Source organism: Trachinotus anak, unplaced genomic scaffold (assembly GCF_046630095.1).
Source record: "Trachinotus anak isolate AG129_WGS33_773 ecotype Australia unplaced genomic scaffold, CSIRO_AGI_Tana_v1 ptg000025l, whole genome shotgun sequence".
Classification (NCBI taxonomy): Eukaryota; Metazoa; Chordata; class Actinopteri; order Carangiformes; family Carangidae; genus Trachinotus; species Trachinotus anak.
The window spans coordinates 15,900,648-15,925,792 of NW_027273876.1; the positions used below are offsets into that span (position 1 = coordinate 15,900,648).

General features: G+C 41.9%; 1 protein-coding gene across 12 annotated transcripts in view; it reads right to left on the reverse strand.

The window, feature by feature from the left end:
* Positions 1 to 22,712, reverse strand: part of mrtfab (myocardin related transcription factor Ab) — a 44,783-nt gene extending 22,071 nt beyond the window's left edge. For 2 of the 12 annotated variants that reach the window (XM_071463240.1, XM_071463238.1), the window contains exon 1: positions 11,575 to 11,945. Coding sequence is in view for 10 of the 12 variants with exons in the window: in XM_071463231.1 (XP_071319332.1) it covers positions 409 to 544 (136 nt within the window). In the remaining 2 variants the exon portion in view is untranslated. Of the gene's footprint in view, positions 1 to 408; positions 1,109 to 11,394; positions 11,946 to 16,027; positions 16,214 to 21,658; positions 21,721 to 22,162; positions 22,299 to 22,403 lie in introns of those variants that run through there. The other 10 variants (XM_071463233.1, XM_071463232.1, XM_071463234.1 and 7 more) reach the window with 10 other exon arrangements.
* Positions 22,713 to 25,145: the final 2,433 nt, after the last annotated feature.

Sequence of the window (25,145 nt, forward strand, 5' to 3'; positions counted from 1 at the left end):
AATCCATTTAACACATTTGTTAGACTTCAAGGATCCGTGCTATGTAATATAACGACGAACACTGACTGTAAACACTATTTTCTGTGTTTACAAAAAAACTCCACAGAGCACCTTTAATCTTGAGACCCAGTGCAGTGTGACTTTAATGTCACTGGCTTTTATTAACTCCTTTCCTTATTCACACTTCCTTAATTCACCACAGAGGTCAAGTCTGGTGTATTAGAAAGGTTTATCAGAAAGAACATACATCCACTTCGCCTTCCTTACATAGGCCAGTGAAGCAAATCTCTTATCTCTAGCACAACCCCATTAACTATTTATATGAAGTCATAAAGCACCAATATCAATCTGCAGAGGCACAAAAACACAAATCACATTAGACATCTTGTGTCTCTACTGATTGCCCACCTTCTTTCAAGCTGTGATAGACATGTCTGTCATGTTCCATCTTCAGGCCTGCCTTCTCCATGTCGTCTCCCATTGGAGGAGAGCCCATGGGGGAGGTTTCAAAGGACAGGCAATGGTTGGTGTCCAGCATTATCATTCAGAATCAAGCACAGTTATTTGGTAAACATTGAACTTCCCAATCAAAAGGGGTCCTGCTTCAAAGTCCCAAATGTTGGCAGTTTTAGCTGAAGAGGGAAAAGAGTCCTTGATGTGTCAAAACTGCACCAGCTGTCCCTTCAATTAGCTGTCCCCTCTTTCCAAGGGAAGGACGTGAATCGAATGCTTCAGAAGACTCCCGTACAAGTCAAAGAAAACCTTTCCAACCAAAGCAAGTAGGAAAAATACTGCTACTGCCTTTCCTCTCCCAGTGCCTCTCTCCTCTGTACGAGAGTAATCGATTGGTCTGTCTCAGCTTCTCTCTCTTTCTCTTCTTCCTCCTGCTCTCTCCTTCCCTTGCAGTGGCAGCCGGAGAGTCACGACAGCACTGCTCTGCGAAGGTTTCCCAGAGAGATTGGGGGGGGGGGAATCCACAGGACGAGTCGTGGATGAAAAGAACAAGGGAGCCGATGGGAGGAAAGTGAAAAGAGGCCAGTGGAGGAGGAAGAGAGGACAGCAGTGAGCTCAGCAGTGCCCAGAGAGACTGCTCTGGTTGCTGCTCCCCCTGATTCTCACACACATACACACACGCATACACACACACGCAGGGAGCGTTGCTGATAAAGTTCTCCTGCTCAGCTGTTGCCATTCATTCACTGTTACAGGCTGAGGGGGTCTGCCACATGAAAACCACCTCCCCTTCAACACAGACACACAAACAACATCAGCGATGACACAATTTGTTCGTCTTACTCTGAACACACAGGCTTTCTCTCGAAATTGGTGACTCAGTTCATCTATGAACACTTTTTATTGGACAGGAGGAAACGACAGGAACCGTTTTCAGTGATGACCTCATCCCCCATAATCGACCTTTGTCAAAGATGCTCGAGTTAATCTGATACTGGGATGAATCACGCGTCTTTTAGAGAGTGATTGATTGATACCTAATCACCACTGCGATTCTTGAATGTGCTTTTGGAACAGTCTGCCCTTGAGAAAAGGCAGCTTACTCATACGAGGACTCTGAAAATCTGTTTTGAGAAGGGATGAAGCTGGTGCAACCTGAGAATGAAGGCAGATTCTAATCCTGTTGAAAAACTTGATTCTTTTGCAGCCCAGTACCGCCATCAAACTGTCTCTGACTCCTGCAGAATGCTGATGGTAAACGCCACCCCCCCCTCTGTCCACTGTTTTAAATAGCAAGGCCAGCTGGCCATAAGGGCGCTATATTCAGCTTGGTATCACCTGTGCACTTGCAGGGTAAGGTTACTTTGAGGCACGCACATCATGGCCTGCAAATGCACACACACACACACACACAAAGTTTAAGCCCCATTTCCTTGGACTAAATCAATGTTTCATGAGTCGTGACACAAAGGGAGATACGTAGCTTTCATACCTTTCTTTTTCACTATACATACAGGACAGAGAGAAGTTGACATATTAATAATGCAACAGTCTGAGTATAAATATCACATATAAAACTCAGCACACTGTGTGACATTGTGGCTGACCAGTACAGCGCTCCTGTATCACGCAGGTGACACGCACATGACTACAGTGCACCTGAAAACACAGACGACACCTTGAACAAACGGTGGCTGGTATCTACAATAACTGTCTGTCATGAGTGTGTGATTAAAGTCCACCTGCTGTTATGATTCACAGTCTGGGCAGGAAACACAGAGATGACAACACACACTGGGATTAGGATGTTGCTGCGTGGGTTGAGCCAATCTCAGACACACTCAGCAATATAAACCCCATGTGAGGACGGTAATTTACATCTTGGCAGTAAAGTATAAATTCTGTGATGATTGTAATCTTTACCTTGACTGACGAGATAAAGATGCAGTCGGCACTGGAGTTTTTATGGTTTTATGGCTCATTGGCCATAGTGTTTGGGAAGCACAAGTGATGTTTCCCATGACTTGTCCACACTTGAACCAGTAGTTAACAAATACCTACAGAACCAGAAGACAAAGCATCTTGGAACTATTTTATGTAATGAGTTTACAGCCATGCTAGTGGCTCTGTGTGACTGTATTTAGGTACAGTTGTGCTTTGAGCTATACGCTTATGCCAACATGGTAACATGCTCGCAATCCTAATGCTAACATGCTGATGTATAGCGTGTGGTAATTAGCACTAAACAGAGAACAACTGAGGCTGATGTGAATGTCATCAGTTTTGCAGATATTTGGTGATATAAAAAAAGGACTGTGCAGATTTTAACTGACATGATGGTGACATAAGTGAAATGTCAGGGGATTAAGGTTTTTACAATTGATCCATGAATGTATGAAACACACTACATGCCAATCCATTCAATAGTAGATATATTTCACCCAAGTGGTGGACCGACATTGCTATCACTGGAGCCGTGTTGCTAGCATGACTGAAAACAGCATGAAAACATGAACATGACAGGTGTATGACAGGTGTGATTGCCAGGAGGGTTGCCTATGTTCACAGTGTTTACCAGTGCTACTACTATAGGATGCTGCATGCAGTTCATGTATAGCATTACAGTCACAACCATCCGATTGGGTGGTAATTTTAACCTTTAGCAAGAGAAATTATCCGTCATAGTCAGGCCTTCGGGAACATTCCAGTGAAGCTATTTGGCCTTGGACATCCTTATCTGTGTCTTTCTTTATCCTTCCCTGAAAATATCTCTGGGAATTAAAACAAAAACAAAAAACACTGCTTTTTATGCAAGCAGACAGGATACAATTACAGTATGACGGTCTTGTTGAAATAGTGACTCAAAGGCTTCCTGTGGATGTGTAAATGAATGGAAAACTCCCCCACAGCTTCCAGTTGGTCATTATAACCTGGACCTCTGGGGGCATAAACAGCCATTTTCTAAATGGCTAAATATACCATGTTTTGCTGTTGAGATATAGTTAGTCAACCAGTTAACCACTATTAACCAATGATTTCACCGGGTTCTGTGGAGGGCTCCAATTATCATCTTAGCTGAGGAATATTTACCTTACCTATGTTATCTCTCTGCTGCCATTGCAGTCTATGCCACTTACAACTTCTCCCCTCCACCACCCCACTGCCGCCAGAATCAAGGCCCTGTCTAAGGCTCCCTCGGGGGATCTCAGATTGGCTGCTATTCATAGGGCTCTGTCCCTATACATCTCCTTAATCAACGGGGTCAATGCCAAAGTCTTTATTAAGAAAGTTTCTACATTCATGTTAAAATGTGTCTTTTTTGATTGAACTGTTCGTTCATTTGAAGAATCAAGAGAAGCTGTTGGAACTAAAAAGTACAATCTACTCCGGCCCTGGATGAAAAGCTGAAGAGAAGACAATGTCGTTGTTGGATATGCAAGTAACAACAACTGAGTGTGGAGTGTCAGTGACCTGACAACAGGTTTAATTGTGTACTATTCAGTACATTATCCCTGTTGGTCCACTGCTACTTGCTGAGGCATTCCAAACATCAGGTCCAAATTTAACAGCTGCAAAAATACAGCACGACCTCCCAGTAGATCTTTGTTATCCTCAAAAATGCCTGAAGTTGTGGGCATACAGCCTAAATGTTTTTCTAACCTGGTTGTGGAACATTATGACCCTCTTGGCACAGAGCGCATGTCCTTCAGACACGACCTGCCCAAAACAATTACCCCACCACATTCCATTAACCTCCCCACAACAATTAGCAGCTTCCGCAAACCTCCCCAGTGATCGCTGACAAACAAGACCGGTCAAGTCTGGTCAAGGTGAACCACACATTAGGAGGTGGTGAGGAATTAAAGTTTGACCAAAAATTTCCATCCATAAATGGCACTACAACATTCCCTATGAGCACTATCCAAAGCTATCACCGACTCCTGTTGACAAAGATGTGACTGCCTTCATACCCCCCTTGTCTAATGACTATGAATGTCTGTGATTACCTCTCACCATGTTTATGATATTTATCCTGGTTTCTCCTTCATACTTTAGATCAAAGAAAGCAAAGAACAGCTTGGTCACTATATCACTGTTCATTTCTGTTTATCTATTTCTAGGATCTCTATCAATTTCTCTTCTTGTTGTTTAGGCAAGGCTGCAGCAGAATGGTTCTGGTATGGTAACAATTCTTGTCCGTTATTATTTGGCCCATTAATTAGTGTGTAATGGTCAAAGTATGATCCACGTCAGTAAATTTACCAAACAGTGGCTATCTTATTGCTTGCTTAAGAGTGATTTACCACTGATACTTCTTGGACACATATTTAAAAACATATATTACCTTGCCAGTAAATAACATTAGTGGAGTAAGGGAATGCATACATGGGAAACCAGCATCTCTCTCACAGTATGCAAGCGAGAGTGAGAAAACTTTTAACTTTATACTATATTTTATGTCAGCAAAGCAGTTTGGCATATTTTGATCAATTAAAAAAGGATTTAAAATGTTCAGAAAAGGTTTTATTTTGTTATCTGTATAGTCACTTATTGACACGATACTCATGGAGACTCTGCACATGTGTTTCCAAAGAGGTCCTGGGTTTTGAACTGGTGACCCTTTAGTCACAAGTAAGTTTAAGAACAGGACGGCTGGATAAAGAACGCACCAAACAGATGAACCAAACAAAACCTGACCTGCTGAGAAACCAACCAGACCGAGTTTCAGTCTACCACAGGTCACACTAGCCATTAACATTCCAGCAGGGAAAACAGAGGGTGTTTTTTCCTTTACTTCCTGGTTTCCCCCCTCCCACTCTGCTGTGGAATTTACCAGCACTGTTTGCATTTGGCTGTGAGTCAACACTGACATCAGGCCTGGGATTTCTTAGCGTTGATCCACTGACATTTTTGAGCTGTCAAAAGACACAGCCTAAGGAATTGTGTTAATGATATCTGAACCAGGGTGTTCAAACTCAGGGGACTGGTAGCTGCATGGCAGCCATGTGTGTAGTCATACGAAAAGGGGGAGGAGTCTGGCACAAAACCTTAATGTAAATACTGCTATAGCAAGCCTGCACTTAATCACTTACTGTGTTTGTACTCTTCCAGCACAAACACTCACTCTGTTTGTACTGGAAGATGTAAACTCACTGCCAGAAGCTTGTAAGGCAACTCTTCATGTGTGTGCAGATGGAGCAAATGCACAAGTCCTCCTGGGATATTGGATGCATAATCCCTCACTGACCAATGCACTTTAGCTTCACTCCCAAGAGAAACTGTATTTGATTCTCTTTTCAGCTGCCTGAGGTAACATTACATAACATAAATTGGCTGATACGTTGGCTAACTGCTTAAAAAGGGTGGAGTCTTAAATGGACAGTAAAATTCACTTGATTCTTAAAGGTCTAGAACAAAAAAATGACAGATTTAGGTAATCATTTAAGTAAAACTACTTTGGTCTTACCTTTGTAGCTGTTTGTTATGATAACATTATAATTACAAAAATAATATTGGAGGTCTCTTGAACCAGAATCAAACACAGTCAGATGATCGGAAAGACTGTAAACAAGCCTAAAGTTTTTATAAGATACCACTTTATTCGGTACTAAAACATACAGTGAGCACCCGTACTGCTGTTATTAATCAGTAATTCTAAAGGGAAACTTGAAGTACATACTAATGGAGCAATTAAGGTGTAAATTGTGATGGATATTCACAAGAGACAGTTTTGGTTGTAATTTCACCAGTCAACTTTATTTTCTCTTCCAAATAAGACTGACTAAACTGGAGATTTGTTTTCAAAGTATATGATCATCTGTCTGCTTATACTTGGACTGGACCCTTTTATAGATCTGTGTTCTGAGGTCTCAGCATTTATTTTGGTGAGTACCGCTCAAACTGACATCTCAAGCTACAGAAATAAGACCCTAGTAGTAATTATATGTCGTTTTTCTTCAGAACCTCTCCAATCCTGCTGGATCCACTAGAAGGGCTGTTAAATATCTGCTGCTTCACAACTTTCTTTTATAGTCTAGTCAAAATGTGGTGTTTCCCAAGACAATAAATATCTACTGTCATGCTGATGACAGCTACTAGCTAACAAGAGAGAATTATGATTTTATGAAGCTTAAAAAAAGAAAAACAAGCAGCCAGGCACAGAAAACTAAATGAAATATGAATGTTAGTACATTTTGTTGTAGGTAGAGAAAGTAGATACTGAGCAAAGTAATAGAGAGCTATTTAAAAGTCCTAGATACATGGTCAAAGGTTCTTTGTGGACCACACCTGCAGCAGCACACATCACTGTGTCATATCAACAAAAAGCAGTGCTACTGAGGACTAATTGTACACTGATGAAGGATCTATAAGAGCATAAGTGTTGAATGAAAAATAGAGCCTTAGGCCAGCTGGCAGTTGTTAGCATCTGGTAACATGAAGCCTCACTGTAAAACAGAAAGGACTGAAGGAGGAGGAGGGGAGGGGAGGTCGTGCTCAGCAAATAAGATTTCCAGAGAGTAACGGAGGCTGAGACAGAGGGGGAAAAACAGTACCGGAGCTGGAGAGGAGTGTTCCCTGCTCAGTGATGACGACTGTTACATAACTCCAACATCTGAAAATCATTTTTATTGTGACGAACCCCCTAACCTCCTGCCCTACTTATAGGGGTAACAAGGCTTTGTTTTCTCCTTCATGAGTGGTTTCCTACAACAACAGCCTAGAAGCAAAGAAAGACAGCGGGAGCCAAAGAGAAATAAAGAGGAAGAGGGCGTCGGACAGAGAGCCTGGCTTCAAGAAAGTCTCCTCGATACTGTATGTGTGTGTTTGTGCAGTGTTTTCCTTCAGGTTGATCTTTGGGGTTTTATTGGACTCCTCTTCCTGCCTTGCTCGCCGCTCTTCTTTCTGTTACTGTATATAACATCTAATAAAAGCCTGGCTGTTTATTTGCGTCAGCGAATTAAGGGTTTTTAGGGACACAGACTTTTAATGGGGACACAGGTTTCAATTTTATCTGTGTACTTAAGTGAGATGCTGATGCTAAATGACATGTACGTGAGACAATTTTATAGGAAAGAAAAACTGTTTGGAAAAAAAGATGCTTTAACATTTCTCTGTTTACATGTCGGGTACTCCCTCCCTCTCACCGTTTGTCATGTGTGGTGTTTGTAAATCTGTTTTTTCTCGGTTAAAAAGAATCACTGATGCGTGACTGATAACCTATCTTGTCTTAGTTGGCAGTCCTCACAGTTACCACACAGAAGAGAAATAAATAACCTTATGAAACTCAAGAGAGGGCGCAGGAAGTTAATTGCTCAATTTCTGGGTGAAATTCAGTGACTCAGAATTGGCATGTTAGGGGGGATTAGACCCAACACTTTCTAAATTAGATACAAAGTCATTTTCTCCTGCACATGGCTGAGCGTCTGAGTCACTCTGACAAAACAACAGGAGTCCCGTCAGCTCACGGTGACCTCTGCTACATTCATCAGCTAACGTTAAGTGTGCCGCACTTGTTAGGATGTGAGTCACAGGCAAATAGCTGTTCTATTATTCAGAAACACCAGAGCAAGTTGAGTAGAGACGAGAGACAAACTAACCGACTCAAGGACGCGTGCGTTCCGTTTGTGCGGCTGTGTGTTGGAGGAGCAGCAGGCTTGTACCTGTGACAACTGTGTGTGTGCGGAGGAGTAAGTCACTGAAACTCCTCATGTTCGTAGTGATTATAAAGCTAGGCTGGTTTCAGTAGCAGCACTTTTTCAAAAACAGGTTGCAGCATCGTGGCTTGCAACGCAAGTGTGCTGCAGCTGTGCCCAAAACCATCCACCACATCACAGGCGTCTATCCACCACATCATCTATCCACCACTGTCATGCTTAGAGACCCTAAAAATGTAGTATGACATCTATGAATGAAGTGTGTGAGAGTTAGTATGTGTATTTTGTGTGCAAGTGGTAGGTGACAGTTGTGTGCATTCTCATCTGCTCCGTCCTGTATGTTTTAAGACCTGCCTGATGCTGTCAAGTGCATGTTAGGAGATCCAGTAGGTGTGTGTCTTTAAAGATCGCTGAGCTACATGAGTGGGCTTGTAGCACTGGGTGTGCAGGCACTGTGTTCCTGTTGCTACGGGCAGACCTACGAAGCTGATAAAGCTCTTTTCTTTAGCTTTAGGCTACAGATCAGAGTGAGGCCTTTTGGCTGTGCTCTCACACTTCTCATTATCTAAAAGGAATTTACTGGATCACAAATCAAGATGTGAGTGTGTTAGAGCTTGTTGAAATACTGTGCTGTCAGGACACACTGTGAAAATGGAAAGCTACCAAAGCCTGTAAGTGCATGTCCAGGTCCCGACAGTGACATGAGTTGTGAAGTGTGTCTGTGTGTGTGTGTATGTGTATCGGTGCCCTGGTGAGTCATGCATAGTACGTGGGTGTTTGCGTGGTGTGCTGGACACATTTAAGATTTAAGCCCTCTCGCAAAACTACAGTACCTCGCTTGCATAAATATGTTTCTGCCTGTATGTTTATTAGATCGAAAGCTGTTTACATTCACCAAAAACTACGACATTTGGTCTTCAGTTGTTTAGATTCAGCCTGCTTTGTAATGTGACTGAAAGGCTCAGATTTGTGCTGCAGTTTAACATGCACGGACATCCTTTTATCATTAAATACATGTTCTAATTCTTTCGAGGAAATGTATGCACTCAAACAAGAGTGACCAGTTGTTTTCATTAAAATTTTTATATATATCAAATTTGATGCCTCTTGTTTTTTTGGTTTTATTGGTGCTCCAATCAGGTTTTATTTTACTTTTTACTGGAAAGTTTTTTATGTTTTTTTGAGCTTCTTGAGAACATGAAGATTACCTCATGCTATGACGGAGTCACTGGCAGAGAGACGAGGAGACATGCAGCTGGATTGCATCTGCTGCAGCTGCGTGTTTAGATAAGATTGAAACATAACCCCTCCTTCCTTCCTGCCCCGTGTAATTCTACAGTATTTTTTATGGTCCTGTTTTTTAATTCTTCACTTTTCTCTGCTCTCATGTTATGTTTCTTCATTCTCTTCCCTTAAATCAGAGCTTATTCCTCCTCTTTCTCTCCATCTATCAGTCTCTCTATCTCATTCTTCACTCTGCTTTCTCCTCCTACTCTCAGCCAGACTGAGTGCTGTAGGGACTCTGCTGCTGGCAGCCTCCCAATCTGTTACATAACAGTACCATCAGCCTCCCTGAATCACTGCTGGGCAAGGCTAGCCTCGGCCAGGCTACATATCAAGCTATCGTATTTTAAATACTGCTCAACAGCACAAGAGTCTGGCTGTGTGGGATCAGATTGCATTAGCGTTTTTAATTTCTGAAAGCAAGCTTATCATTTCTGGCTCCTGTCAGCCAGAACCCATCACTAATGATCCAACATCACAGTGTCTGCTATTGTCATTATGCAAGGGTGGGGACTAAGAGGGACGTGATCATTATCTGTTTTTGTTTACGAGTCTGGGTGATGTTGTCAGCCACAACCTCACTGATGGGATTTCAGCCTGAGTCAGCAGCCTTGTCTTCACTTCTGTCTAAAAGTCATTCCATTTTTTATTCAGTCCATGGCACCTCCAATCTAGCTGTTTTTCCTCCATAGTAACTTGTTCAAAAACCAATAACTTTTTCTCAGTCCCAACAGTCAACACAATCACTTTATTGTGACAACAAACAAATCACTGTCGTCCAGTCAGGCTCTGGAGTGTTTCTGTCTCTGGACCCGACAACAGGTCTGTGCCTACAACACAACACTCCAGGTTTTCAGTTCAAACTGAACACTACAGCAACCAACTGATCTGACTGTAGATGTATGAATCAGGGAAATCAGTGGCTGTGGTGTGCGGCTGAAGCAAAAATGTGCAGACTCCATGATTAAATATCACTGTTGTTCTTCCTGGGGACAGTGCTGGCACACTGTCTGGTTGCATTTATCATCTAAAATCTACTGTCTAGTCTCTACAGTAGTAGACTTGGTCTGTGTCCTGATCTGGAACAAGCTGTTCTGACTGAAATGAGTGGGTCATTTCCACTTAGATCTGGAGCAGAGTCTGTGATGCCTCTAACCTCCTTTTCCCCCCAGCTCCAGTCTCCGTCAGTGAGCCCGGTCTGTGTTCTCTGCTCCTCCTCCCTCAGCCAAACCTCTCCAGTCTAGATCCTGGCCTGCAGTCTTTCCTGAGGGAGCAGTGGTGGCCTTGTCTTTTTTAAGTGTGGGGTGTGTGGGGGTGGGGGTGGGATTGTCAGTTTCTGAGAAGGGCCCTGTTCATCAACCACACCTTTTGACCTGCTCAACCTATTCCTCCGCCCAGCTCTGCCCAGGACAGACCCCCGCTAACCTGGCCTCACAGCTCCGCCTGTTCCCTTTCTCCTGGAGACCCTTTAAAGTTAACACCTAAAAACAGTTACAGTTACACACTACTGTGCATACTGTGTGATTTCTTTGCCTCCATCTCAGACTTATGAGAGAACTGCTTTTACAGCATCCACACTCAACATCATTATACAATTTGGTAACATCTGGAGGTTTGCGGTTTATTTCTTCTGTTAGTTGAAGTTTTGCTTTGTAGCAGCAATTACAATCTCTACTGTGGCCTCAGTAAGCTTCCGGTAAAACTGTGATCAAGCTTGTCATTAAATACCCACAGATTTGCTTGATAGTAATGGTATGTGTGTCAGGAAAACAATGTTTAAAGTTTGTGAGAACATTTCTGCAGCTGCAGTGGAGCAGCCGTTCTCATACAAACAAGTAAACCAGCTCTTCAGACTGCAGTGTCAATAAACAAGCAAGCACTCACACCACACCTGTAGTCAGTTAAGTTCATCTTAAGGTAGACTTCACAGTTAACTTTCAGTCACTGTCATTATTTCTCAGAGACATAAAAGCAGAAAACAGCGTAGTGAAATGGATATTACCTGACTGGATAGTCATATCCCTCTGCACCATGCTGAAGGGAAGCTTCACCCTCCCGGCAAGTTAAGGACTCATATTCCCAACACATGCACAGTGAACAGTGTGAAAAAACACAACAGTGGTAGAAGGCTGAAGACAAGTCCAGCAAGAGAAAAGCCACATTAAACACGTTTTCCTCTCACCGGCAGCTGGTACTCCACAGGTAGCAGTGCACCTCACATTCCCTCTCTGTGGACTGTCTGTCTACAAGTGTCTGCTCGCCCCGTCAGAGAGGGCGTGTGTAGGTCTGTGAGCCTGTCCCTTATTGCTCCTTGGAGAACGACAAGGTCCACCCATGGGTTCCAGTCTCTCTGCGGCTGCACCTTTGTCCCCTCCTGCTCATGTGAACTTTTTTTGGAGCTTCTCTTAAAAAATAAAAACTTTTGGTCACTCCTCTGCACTCCCTTTGGAAGTACAAACTGAAAAACAGAAAACCAACCCTCACCTCCTTAAGCACAAGTTACACACCCTCCCTTTCTTGCTTTCCATTTTCCCTCGCTTTCCTTCTGTTCCGTCTCTGAGAAGTTATGCAATACTGCCATTTCAGACATGACCTCCTCCTCCTCTCCTCTCCCCCTTCCTCCTCCTCCTTCTTCTTCAGCCTTTGCAGCCCGCACTCCCACACTCAAACTAGCTTATCCACCTCTAAGTTTTGAATGATCTGAGTCGCATCATCATACCGTGACTGCTTTTGTTTGCTGTAGAACAATTCAGTGACAAGTTTGTGACTGGGAAGACAGGAAATGTAAACTGCTTTTCAAGGCCATTCTCTGGTGTCAGTCCTTATTGTTTATCTTGAATAAAAGCTGACACACTCTCTCTCTCTCTCTCTCTCCCCCTCTCCAGGGCACAATGAACTGAACTTGTGTCTCTCCTGTAAACCATGTCCCCCCTCTCTCTATATACACACACACGTGTTTAACAATAAATCTCCAGCACTCGTCTCTTACCGAGGAAGGAAACTTGTGCAATAAACAGATTGCATAACATGGTGTCTCAGATAAAGCTTTGATAAGCTTTACTATAGGGGCATTCCACACTGTTTCACTAGCATAAACGTACTGTGTGCAAATAGAAATCTGCATGCAATGCATCTCCCTGGTGCTGTGAAAGCATCTTCACGTTAGATTAGCTGCAGGAGTACCTGCAGCAACATGCCTGTCTCTGGCTACAAGAATGAAGTGTATGGGGAAAAGGCCAACAAGCAGGGGTTGTTTAAATTCAGGAGTGGTAGCCTGAGGCTGTGTGAGAGAGTGTGTGTCTTTGTGTGTTTCTGTGAGGTAAACATGATCCTGTGACTGCTCGTCGCAGGACCTTAAAACATGTCTTAAATGATGCAAACATCACCTGAAATATTGTTCATGTACATAAACAGTTTCCTCTGCTTTGCAGTCCGTGGTTGAAGCTAGCTGCGCGGTGCTTCAACTTCTTTTTCTGCTGTAGATTTTTTGTTATTGTGCACTATTCTCTGCCACTGTTGGACCCTCCCTAAAGATGGCAAATCATTTACTGGTCCAACCTTGCTTAACCTTGCTCTCTTCCCAAATCAACAACGGGTCAACCGGCTGTGTCTCCACAAAAACGGGCAACCAACGCCCAGCTTGGAACAATGGCCAGCTTGGCAGAGTCTTCCGATATGGCAAGGTGTGTATACAAGCAATACTTAGATTACACCAGGGCTAACCAATGCGCCAGTATGATGCTTATCTAATGGGCTGTGCCTGATTGTATTTGATCTGACAGAAACATTCAGACAATTTGACATGTTGAAGACATGAAGTTACACAAACCAAAGTGCACCTACTTTTCTGTGCATGCAATTGTATTCCTTTTTTCCGGGTGCTCTCCCACCACCAACGTTTAGAGCAGTTTAGTAGAACTAAGTCAGGTGAGAAAGATGCTATGCAGTGCTACATGATCTCATGTGGCATTTTAGATGTGATGATGTAATCAGCACCAACAAAACAGAAAACAATCTTGAAACAGACTTTATGTGCATATGGAGACTGATGTTTATATCTGCTAGCCAGCAGCTGCTGGGTCTTGGAACAAAACATAATAACATGAACCGTGGACTACCTTTAATCTGATCTAATGATTGTTTTAATTGTGAAAAATCCATATCATATGTCCAAGAATTTACATGACACCTTCAAATATCTTGTTTTGGCCAACAAGTCTGATCCTGGAGATATTTAATTGACAAGACAAGTTTATCTCATAGACTGTATATAAAGCTGGACGTAGCCTCTGTGACATCACCCATAGGTTTTTGAAAAGCTCAGGGTGGGCAGCACCGCTGTTGCCATCTTGGCAGTATCTGACTCCATCTAACTCCCGGCTTATGCCAAAATGGGCAAAGAGCTTAGACGTTTGCGGAGCCGAGACTTTGGTGCATGCTGGTTTGTTCCTAGCATACACTCCCCCACATATCACTGAAAACAGCACGCCCTCAATTATGTGTAACTTCAAGCCTTAATAAAATTTTGACAGATGAGATAAAAAGCAACAGTTGCCATGAAGAAGGAAATAAACTATAGAGACCAAAACCATTTTTTGTACTAGGCTGTAAACTGCTTATGTCTGCAGTAAAGCTGGGTGATTTAACATGGGAGTCTATGGGGATTGACTCGCTTTTGGAGCCAGCCTCAAGGCGCCATTTGAGGACCTGCAGTTTTCGGGACATGTTGGCTTTGTTTTTCAGCCCTGTAGGCTGCCTCTTGGTTCATCTCTGTTGCACCTTTCAACAACAAGGTAATTCAGAGTGCTTCATGTTTATGTTATAATATAGCCCATATTCGCCCATTACTTATTAGTACTTATATACAGTAATGAGAGTATATTATGGTAAACTTCCATAGACTTGAATCAGATCATTTTATGTCACCAAAAGCTCATGTTAGACATGTTGACAAAACTCTGTCCAATAGAAAAGCTACTTTTAAGTGCTTGTGACTTTCATTTGCAGGCTCTGATTCACTTGCAATTTGGCAGCGTGAATCTAAACAAACCAAATACATAAATGCAGTCAAGTGAAGCTCCCCCACAGTGATTCAGCCCAGAGGAAGCTGGTGCACGTTCCTCTGCACAGAGAGCCAAGTGCTTTAAGCTAACTCCAGACACAAAAAGGCCCACAGAGTCTTAGGCAGCAAATGTGCAGCACACTCTAATCTACTGTAACGGGAGGTCAGCACAGAGGAGCAAGCCAATTAGGTACAGCAGCTTCTTTACTCCCTTCTTTCTGGAGACTTCATTGCACATACACACACACACACACTCTTTCACCTGAGCACTTAAATCTCTATGTCTCTCTTGCCTTTAAACGCCCTCTGTGGTGAGGTATGCTCTCCACTAACAAATGAACAAGACGTACAGACACATCTGACATTTAACTTCTGTCTCCCAGATAAGTGGTTTTTCCCACTTTCTACTTCGCCTCAACTTACGTAACATGTTCTACATGCAGACTTTTTTAGTTTGGAAGAATTTATGCTGGAAACACGCCACCTCTGTGAAGGATGAGTAGTGCTAAGCCAAAATATTCACTTGAGATGGAAGCAAGAACACAGGGCTGCAGGGTCTGTGAAGTGACAGAACAGTGTTTCCTGCACATTCACACAGTAGCTCAGACAAATACTGTCCCTATAGCCAGGAAAAGAAAAATTTGCATGTACAACTTGATGTTGTAAACATCCTGTCAGTCCTTGCGTGTCTACTTCAAAACATTTCTACGGAGAACAGTGTGAAGCTGCCAGAGGACAGTAGTGGCAAAATGTAGTTTGTCTGCGTTTTGGTAAGTTTGCTTTATAAAATCCAGTCAAACTCATGGTGAGAGCCAAGAGTCAGGCAGTAGGGCAAAAGGTCAACATGCACAACACATACACAATGTCCCCACGTGTCTGCTAGAGTGCAGTATATCACCTGATCACAAATCATCTGAGCTAAACATATACACAGGAAAAGCCACAGTGGAACACTGCATGGAAGTTATGATGTGTGGGACATTCTGCAGAGACACAAAACCATTAAGTGAAATCATTTTTACCAGAATAGAGATTTCATGTGCTGACGAGCAAAGTAACCAGGCTGTCTGCACCACTCCTTACCAAATGGTAGCTGTTATGTAAAATGTTATTTGTTGAACAAAAAGGGGAATAAGAAACTTTTTAAAAATTATGTAAAACCAGTACTGTAGACTTGTAGTTTTCATATGTAAACAGTGTTTTTATATTCATCTGCCCAAGGCTGTGTTTAAGTTATGAAGAGCTTTGCATCCAAAACATGCAAAAAGGTTATTCTGGAAGCCAAAACACTGTACAGTCGTTTATACTACTGGGAAGTTATCAGTTAAAATTTGTCTCTCCAAACCCATGCTTGTGAAGTTAACAGCAGCATTAACATTTTACCCAAAAAGTGTGTTTGCATGTATTTCCTTGAACATTACAGTTCATGGCAGATGAAGTTTGAATGTGCTTCTTCTAAAACTAAGCCAAGATAAACATTTTTGCTAAATGACTCAAAACCACCACACCAAAATGTGACACTAAAGTTCTGGTGATTGAAAGAACAAAAAGTGTGCATGCCACACAACCTCACCATTCTTGCGCTCCTGTAGAGGCAGCAGGTTGGGCGCAGGCTGGAGGGACAGCTCCTGGAGCTCATTGGTCACTGCCTCGCTCTGAGGGCTTGGAGCTGAGCCTGGCGTCCCAGCCACTTCCATGCTGCCAGGACTTGGCTCCTCCCCTTTCTGTGGGTGTAGCGTTGCCAGGGTGACGGAGAGACCTGTTGCAAAAATGGGAAATTAATAGTTTAAAGTCACAAGAAAAGGCTCCATGTGATATTAGCAACAACTACCAAGAATTAACTGGACCCTCAGTTTAAAAAGGTGCAATCTGTAAATAAACTGAAACATGTAAAAAGTTTAGTTTTATCTCAGTGTCTAAATCAAAACATTAGTGCAGCATGTAATAGGCATAATGACATTAGTCACAGAAAAACAGGTGCAGCGTTGGCGTTATTATCTGACAGTAGGTAACCAGTTTATATTGTAATTTAGCTATAGAGCAGATAAGATTGCTGTTTAATGTTTGTCTTGGTGCAGAATAACAAACATCAAGCCATTACAGCATCATGTTCAATAACATTTTACACACATCCCGTGGTACTTTCATTGTGTTCTGTCTTTCTGGCCATGTGCCAGTTCACAGGAATGAAACACAAAGATGCAGTTATGAAAATTAACCACGGCTTTTACTGCTAGCTTTCACGGTTGTTGCAGGTATATACTGTACTTTCCAGTGTAGAGTGTGGTAACATTACATCTAAATGGTACATGGCATGAATGTGGTAAATATACCCTTAGATCTAATCTCAGAAGCCCCAGCCCGTCCTTTTTTTCCACAAGTGTTACGTGTGCAGAAATGTAATACATTGGATTGTTTTTGTTGTTGCTATTCGGAGATCAGCGTTGTACCAAGTGATGGAGTCAAAAAATAGAGATAAATGTTACCCCGGGCACTTTTGCAGGCTACAACAAGTCAAAAAGTTAGTCCCAGAAAACTGAGCACCGTTCTTTCTCTCTCTGTCTCCTTCTGTCTCTCTGTGTCCCTCACACACTACACAAGCAACTGCAACACGAGGAAGAATGTGAGGTTGCAGACCAGGGGATTAAATCAGCCATCAGGGAAGAATTTGCATGTTTGAGCTTTTACGACTGTTGCTGTGGCCGCTGCTTTAAAAAGGCAGAACTCTCTTTATGGATTTTTTTTTTCACTTCTTAACAACCACAGTCTGATTTCCATACACTTAACCCATCGCACAGTTTACCCCCACAGCTGGAGGCATTTCATAAAGGAAGTTATAAAAAGCATGTGTTTATGTTTATTTTCTGTTCTGAGTCGTCTGGCTGTGAAAAATTGAGGAAATTTAAAAAATGGGGCTTTCTGTGAAAAGCCTGACTTGAGTGAACCTAACAAAACAAACAAGAGTTTAACTGTTTGATAAAGCCAACCCAGACCAAATGGGATCAGGCTAATATGATCCTGGCTTGATAACTGCAAGTCAGTGACTTAAAGGAATAGTTCAGTGTTCTGGGAAATACGAGAAAAGTGTCTGTGTGTAAATATAAAGCGACAGCCAGCAGCCAGTTAAATCAGCTTAGCACAAAGAGTGGAAACAGGGAAAACAGGTAACCTGGCTCTGTCCAAAGGCAACAGATCGACCTACCAGCACCTCTAAAGGCCTATTTACTGTTTTACGGATTAAAAGAAACAAGGTACAACATACATTTACTTCAAAACCTAGACCCATATGTGTCACACAAAAACCTTCAGAACCAATTTTGTCAGTTTTACATGACAGTTTCATCAGAATAGGCCTTTTCACAACAGATGTGTATTTGTCATGAAACATGAAAATCCACACACATTAATATTAATATTAATATTAACAACATGCATTCAATTGTCCCAGTAACACTGTGTCCACATGACTGCGTGACAGTGAGCACAACATCAGGATCCTGAAACTGAAGCAGCTCAATTAAATTCAGCCATCATACATATTATTATTTACACTTGTGCTCTCTTCTGTTATGACATGTTAAACGTTCTTCAATGAAAAATGATCATTATTAATTTGGAAAACATGAAATTGTTGATGGATGACGTTTTAAAAAATATGACACCTTTTAATAATGAGCTATTGATCTGGCCTATTTTCATAACTTTAAAAAGACACTACTGAGTCAAAATTTTTACATGATTTGCGGTTTGTTGTTCACAGTACAGCAGTAATGAGGGACTGCTGGGGAGGAACATTAGAGAAAACACTGTGCTTCAGACAGGCAGGTACATTTGTAATACAAACTGGTTCAGCGTGAAGTGAAGTGAAGCCTGTACACGAACCTGTCTGAGATTAAACTGGTCTAAAGGTTATGTTTCCATTGTAACTCAGATCTAATTTATTTACACCTGCTTTCTGGAGGAGATTTTCCTGATTTACTGGAGTATGCCTGGTGTAACTGGTTATTTTAAACACTCCTATGGGCTGAGCAGGCCCAGGAACTTTGGGCACCCAAACACTAATTGTTGTTTACAAAGGCGAGCCTGCTGCTACGCTGTGTGTTGAGCTCTCTCTTGCTCTCTCTGCAAATATGCGTTTTCTAGCTGTGGGGTTCTGATGGGGCTTCTGTCATTACTGCACAGCGGGGCTGAATACAATGAGGCAGTGTTGTCTGAGATGTCACTCTTCTCTCTCACAATCAAATGCCGGTGCACACATCTCTGAATAGAGGCACACTAACCACATGATCCACTAAATGTTCACTATATGTCACTGGCCTCAGGATGTCAGGATGCAAGTCTTGTCATGCCAAATTTAAAACATTAAAGACCTTTGCGATGCTTGTTAGCAAAACTGCATTTACCAAACAGAAAATACAAGCAACATTTCTCAAACTTTTCTGGCATGTAGGGCTGGGTTTCAGTTCATCTTTTTGATACTAGTGCAAATACAATACCCAATTTTTGGTGACAATAAAACAATACTTTCGATAACTCACTTTATTTTTTTATAAAAAGTTTTCAAATGTCACATATTTTCTAGTCACTAGCAGTTGCACGAGAAATTTACTCTAAAATGAAATACAACTAAATATTAGCAAAATTATGCTTTACACCACTACATATCCAGAGTTTCGTGCCCACATAGTTATAACCTTATAACTTATAAATATAATTTTAGTCACTGGATGTCTGAGTCTAAAGTTATCAGAGAATCAAGCAAACATCCCGTCCCGAAGCTCCTCGTAAGGGTCCTTTGTCCGCCCAAGAGTGTTGGCAAGACACTGATTTAAAATATGAAAATGCTTTATTCTTTGTTTTTAGCAGTTTTAATTACCTGGTCCCTTCATTGTGGAGGAGGGGAGACATCTGCGGCTAATTTGGCACGCAGTAAAAAACTATGAACACTCATGGAATCTTAACCTAAAAAAAAGTTAAGCATCTAAAAACAAACTGAGCTAACGTTAGCAGTAGCTCTGCTAACAGCCTGTAGCCCCTCCTGACGTCCTGCAGCCGCTGAAGAGTGTCAAAAACTTGACACTTCTTGATACTTGATGTTGTAAGTTCCAGGAACTTTAATTACCCTTGAAAATATGTCCACAAACTTTTCAAAGGGCAAAAGATTCTCCATCACAGTGTGATTTGTGTTTCCGCAGCAGGGTCAAAGCCCAAGTAGATAAAGGGGGCTATATTAAAGTTTTCTGTGCCAACGAATGTGGTTTTGTGTCGGGGGCAGGGGGTGGTGATGGTTGCTTGCCAAAAGCTTCAACCATCATTGCGTTTACAATACAAGAGGTTATAATACTTCTTCAGGGAAGACTGGATGCTACAGTGAGTCACTGTTAGAAAGTGACAAGACAGGCTGGCAGGTCCAGGGCATGCTAACTTCAAGAGAAGAAAAGACTTGATAAAAGCCAAGAAAGAGTCAACATTGGCATTGCTTTCCATCACTAGGGACAGTAAAGGAATCAAATTTGATGCTGACCACACAATGTTTCTTCTAGACTGCTAAATTAACAGCTGCAAATGTGGCCATGCAGCAACAGCAAAAAATTACGTATAGCTCCTTTAAAGAAATAAGTCCACTGACATATAAGGGGCGTGTCACTCCTCTTTAGTACGCACAATAATTCAGTGTGATAAGGACATATAAAGCGACGGAACGTTTTATTTGCACGTCTCTACTGTATCCTGTAATGCAAAACATGAAGGAAGTCACAGTCCTTTTGCTTTTGTCGCTCCATCCATATTAATGCCAGTGTAGGTGACCCATCAGCAACACTGAGCGCTGCAAGGCCCAAAGGAAAGTTCCTGAACCTTCAGGAGAAAGTTAGTAAGTTAGTGAGGAGTAAAAGAATCTCCTGCTCAAGTTTCCTATTCCCCAGGGAGAAGTACCTGCGGTGACTATGCACCTATAGAAGACATTTCAGTCAGTACCAAACAACTACTGAGATTCAATACCCAGCCACACTATCTTGTGAGCATCATTATTTCATATGAGATGAGGGATATCTTCATAGATTCTTCAGGGAAGATGGTATATTTAAACCTAAGTCAGTATTTATATTAAATACATTCTAAATGTCATTGCATAAGTAATCTTTCACCGTCCTGTTTACATGTCAAGCTGCCTGATATCCTTCAGTCAATGACTTTGCCATTAATCTGTTGTGTCATGACAGCATCAGTAAGCAAATCCTCTGCTATATCAGTTAATCTAACTCACCTAGTGCCAAGAAGAGCGCAAGGCAAAAGCATACAAAATTGAGTTTTGTGTGTTGATTTTGACCTGATCACATTACAACCTTGATATCACATGTTAGTGTGTTAACAGCCAAAACAAGTCTGGCAAGGAGAGCCACAAGCTTCTCCACTGAGAAAGACAAACCAGGAAATTGATCCACCTACGAAAAGAAATGACATGACAGTGAAAACCTGTGGTGCTGAAAATGCAGCAGTCATTCAGTCAATGAGGGTAAGACTGATGCAGTATGACAAAATAGTTCTCTACGGAAATTACTCAGCACTTTGACGAACACTTGATGATGCACTGCTAGCATCTGGGACACAGTGTATTCTTAATGAGGGATGTGCAAGCTACTGTGATCTCACAGTACATGCCTGACAACATGTGATCTCTGACTCATGCAAAACATTACTATGAAATGCATATCTCCTGTCAGCAATTTTAAATGAGATGGGAAAGTATATGTGGTTTTATATTTCTACAGTGTATACAGTGATGCCTAAATAATCTCGCCTAACAAGGCCCTGGACACTACAGTGACCTTGGTATCAGGTGTTGCACAGTTAAATAGATGGCCCTTCAGAGATGCTCACCGCAACATCAGTTGCTTCATCCTTACTTTCCCAACAGAGGGCTGCTGTTCAAACATGCAGTGTTTACTGTTCTGCTGAAATGGGGGAAACGGGGATACTAAGTACTCCAACATTCCTCTCCACACGCCCAAACTAGCCTTTTAGATATGTATCATGGTTACACTGGCACACACACACACACAGATACACAACTGCTGACAGACATGCTTTCTTCGCCATCAGACACAGGAAAATCACTACCAAGTATTACGACACTTTCTCAGATCCCTGCTGCCAGATAAAGGATGATCAACCAGCCCAGATGGGAACTAGGCGTGTTGCTTACCTGTATTACAAAATCCTGAAGGGGCGTTTTCCCATTTCAGAAGGACATAGCTTCGAATGGTTCTGTTAAAGAAAATAAAATGGTAAAATTTCAACAGAGAATAACTAATATTTTGTCTAGTTCCCTGCCAAGCCGGTTTCTCTGTTCCAGTCCACTGCTTTACTCTGCTACGGATTATGATGGTGAGCTGCAAAAGTATTTGTACAACTGTAACCATGTGAAAATGGCCCTTGTGCGGCGAATAGAAGAGGTTGAAAAATAATCACGATAAACTCATAACAGGGTTTGGACGAATCCACGCTGCAGGAGGCCTCTCCACAGATGTCATGGGGCAGCAGCAGCCTACAGCTGTCACTGTCCAAAACAGACAGACGTGCTAAGCTATTGTTAGCTTGTCTGGGTGGGAGTTAACCTAACCAGTCTAGACATAAGTAAGCTACAATATAAAGTCGCACACATACGACATAATGGACGTGAAGGGCTACCAACTACAGATTAACGTACTTATTTCTAGCGCCGGCGACGTCTAGAAGCGGTTCGGCAGCCCTGCTCAGTGCAGACAGCCAGACACCCCAAGTTAGCTAGCTACTGTTAGCATGCTACAACAGCCAGGCAATGCCGCTACCCGCTAGCTAGCTGTTCGGCGCAGTCACGTCTGTCAGTCAAGCTGCGGCTTTTCTGTCCGACAAACACTAACAAACTAATGTCCTGAAGCTATCTATTTAATATGTGTGTTTTCGCTTACTTATCATGGTCGCCACTTGTGTGTTGTGTCTGTAAGGATAAACGGCTTTGGCATCACACTGCCACTTCCGAATCACAAAGGAAACTTTAACCGGAAAACCCTCCTCTGCGTGGGACGCAAAACACGCTTCCTTCACGCCACCTTCCTCACCAGTTCAACCATCGCTCTTCTTCAGCGAGACACAGTGCAGCGTTGTCCCGCCTGCACACGTCAGGCGCAGCGCTGTTCGCTATAGGATGTGTGAAGTTTTAAACTTGAGGGAAACGGAGAGAGTAAATTAAAGGTAGAGGTATGCGGTTCTGAAAAGTGGAGACACAGCGGTGCACGAGTCTTGGTCTCCATCTAGTGTTAAACTACGTGTACTTCAAGAGCTACAGGTTTGTAAATCGCACGACACAGATCAAACTCATTATTAATTCAAAAAAGATAAAAAAAAAAAAAAAAAAAAGAGTGCCTGGCTTTCCAGAGGATTAAGATTTCGGTGTGATGTTTGCTCTGTTACACTCTTCAGCCAATGCAACCAAGAAACAGCAAGTACAGTGATATTTGTTGGCTTTATCCTTTTTTATTTTGGTTCACTTTTCACATAAAGAGCCACACTGAAGGGCCAACATGTGTTGCTACTTTAACAACATATCCAGGTGAGCAGCAGCACCTCAGTGATGTTGTTTTACTGTTTTCTGTTGGATATTATAATGCATTGATCTCCTGTAGTGTAATGTAGTGTGCTGTCTGTAGTAATTTATAATAGGAACCGATAAAGCTTGTTGTTATCGTCTCAAATATCTCTCTTTGAAGTCTATTACTCATCAAGATCCAGATGATACAACTGTGATGTAATATTGAAGGGGACGAAACCCAGCTCCGGCAGGGTGCACTTTGGACATGAGGAGGCAGAGCGTGGCTCCGGTGGGCTCTCGCCCACTCTAACACCTGCTGCCACTGAATATCATCTGAGCTTTAAAATTACAACTTAAAACACTCATTGATTTTCAATAATTGTTTTGGTGATTTATGAAGTCAGATGATAATCAGTTTTTGGTTCCTGCTTCACCAATCTGAGGTTTTTGCTTGTTTTCTTTATTTTATATCTTTGAAAACGAAATGTATTTAGATTTTGGATTGTTGGTCAGACAAAACAAGACATTTGAACACGTCAGCTTGGACATCTTTTGTGATTTTAGAGACAACGGAGACAATGGAGTTACTTTTGTCCATTTCTACTTTTACACAGATATACATAAGGATCTGCATATTTTCCACTACTGTACATTCATTTGTTTTTGTAAAAGCAAAACCACAACATGAAAACTTCAGCAACATTTTGATGCTGTTGCTGGTCCAGTAGTTACAAGGTCTTATTACTTTATTTAGTAGCCTGATCTTTAAATAACTCTAATAACTTTAGAACTGCCAGAGTCTATTTTACCCCTCTGCTGTTTTCCAGTGCATGTAACTGTGTTAAAATAAAACCCCTACATCTCACAAGTCATGACTTTTCCTAAATGGGTTTATATATCATTAGAAAAGTAATAATAACATTTATTTGTATAGGACTTTTAAAAAACAATCATGATATAGAGAATAGAGATAAAACTGTGAAATAAAAACCTTCAAAAAGACATGTGATCATATCTTTGTGTTCTTTTGAATACCATTGCTGCAGTATTTTGGAGGCAGTTGCTGGATTTCTGGGTAGCCCAGCAAATAAAGTAATCAATATAGGTGGAAACAAAAGCATGGACTGAATGAGAGCCAGTCTCAGTCTTCTACAGTATATTGGATATGGCCACAATGAACACATAGGGCCAAACTGGAACCCTGTGTTCGTCCTGGAGCTCTGCAAGCAGTTATGCAGTGAGCAAATCACTAGAACAACACTAATGCCCAAGAGGCCTATCATGCTGACCGTGTGTGTGTGTGTGTGTGTGTGTGTGTGTGTGTGTGTGTGTTTGCCTTGCAAGGGTGGGCAAGGCAGTTTTGTGGTTTTCATGCAGTTTTGCAGCTCTCATGCATGACCTCAGTGTTTTTAACTGTGGAGCTGCTGTGGCAGCTTTAACTTAGGCCTATACATTGGTGTTCAACTTTGCTGTCTGATGCTGTTGCTATAACAAGTGAGAACTGAAATTGGAAATAGTGTTCAGTTCAGGTTTATTTCCTGTATATATTGTCATATCTCCCAACCTTACTTAACTGCAATTTTCTCTGCCGTGGGAGAATTCCATTCCATGCTATACACTCACTGGCCACTTTATTAGGTTCACCTTGCTAGTAGTTGGACGCCCTTTTGCCTTCAGAACTGCCTTAATTCTTCGTGGCATAGATTCAACAAGGTGCTGGAAACATTCCTCAGAGATTTTGGTCCATATTGACATGACAGCATCGCACAGTTGCTGCAGATTTGTCAGCTGCACATTCATAATGCAAAATCTCCTGTTCCACCACATCCCAAAGGTGCTCTACTGGACTGAGATCTGGTGACTGTGGAGGCCATTTGAGTACAGTGAAAAAAAAGGAAACTTTGGTGGGACATCTGATGTTATTAGTTTTGGAATTAAAAAATCTGAATTAACCAAAACTGATCATCATAATTTTTTTTTAGCTTATTTGGGTGGTTTGTATACATTTGGTGATTAATAGGACTTAAATATAATACAAAGAAATATGAACCAAAAAAAAAAAATCACAGAGTCATCTCTGGGACAACTCAGTTGAATGTGTGTTTTAAAGCAAATTTACATA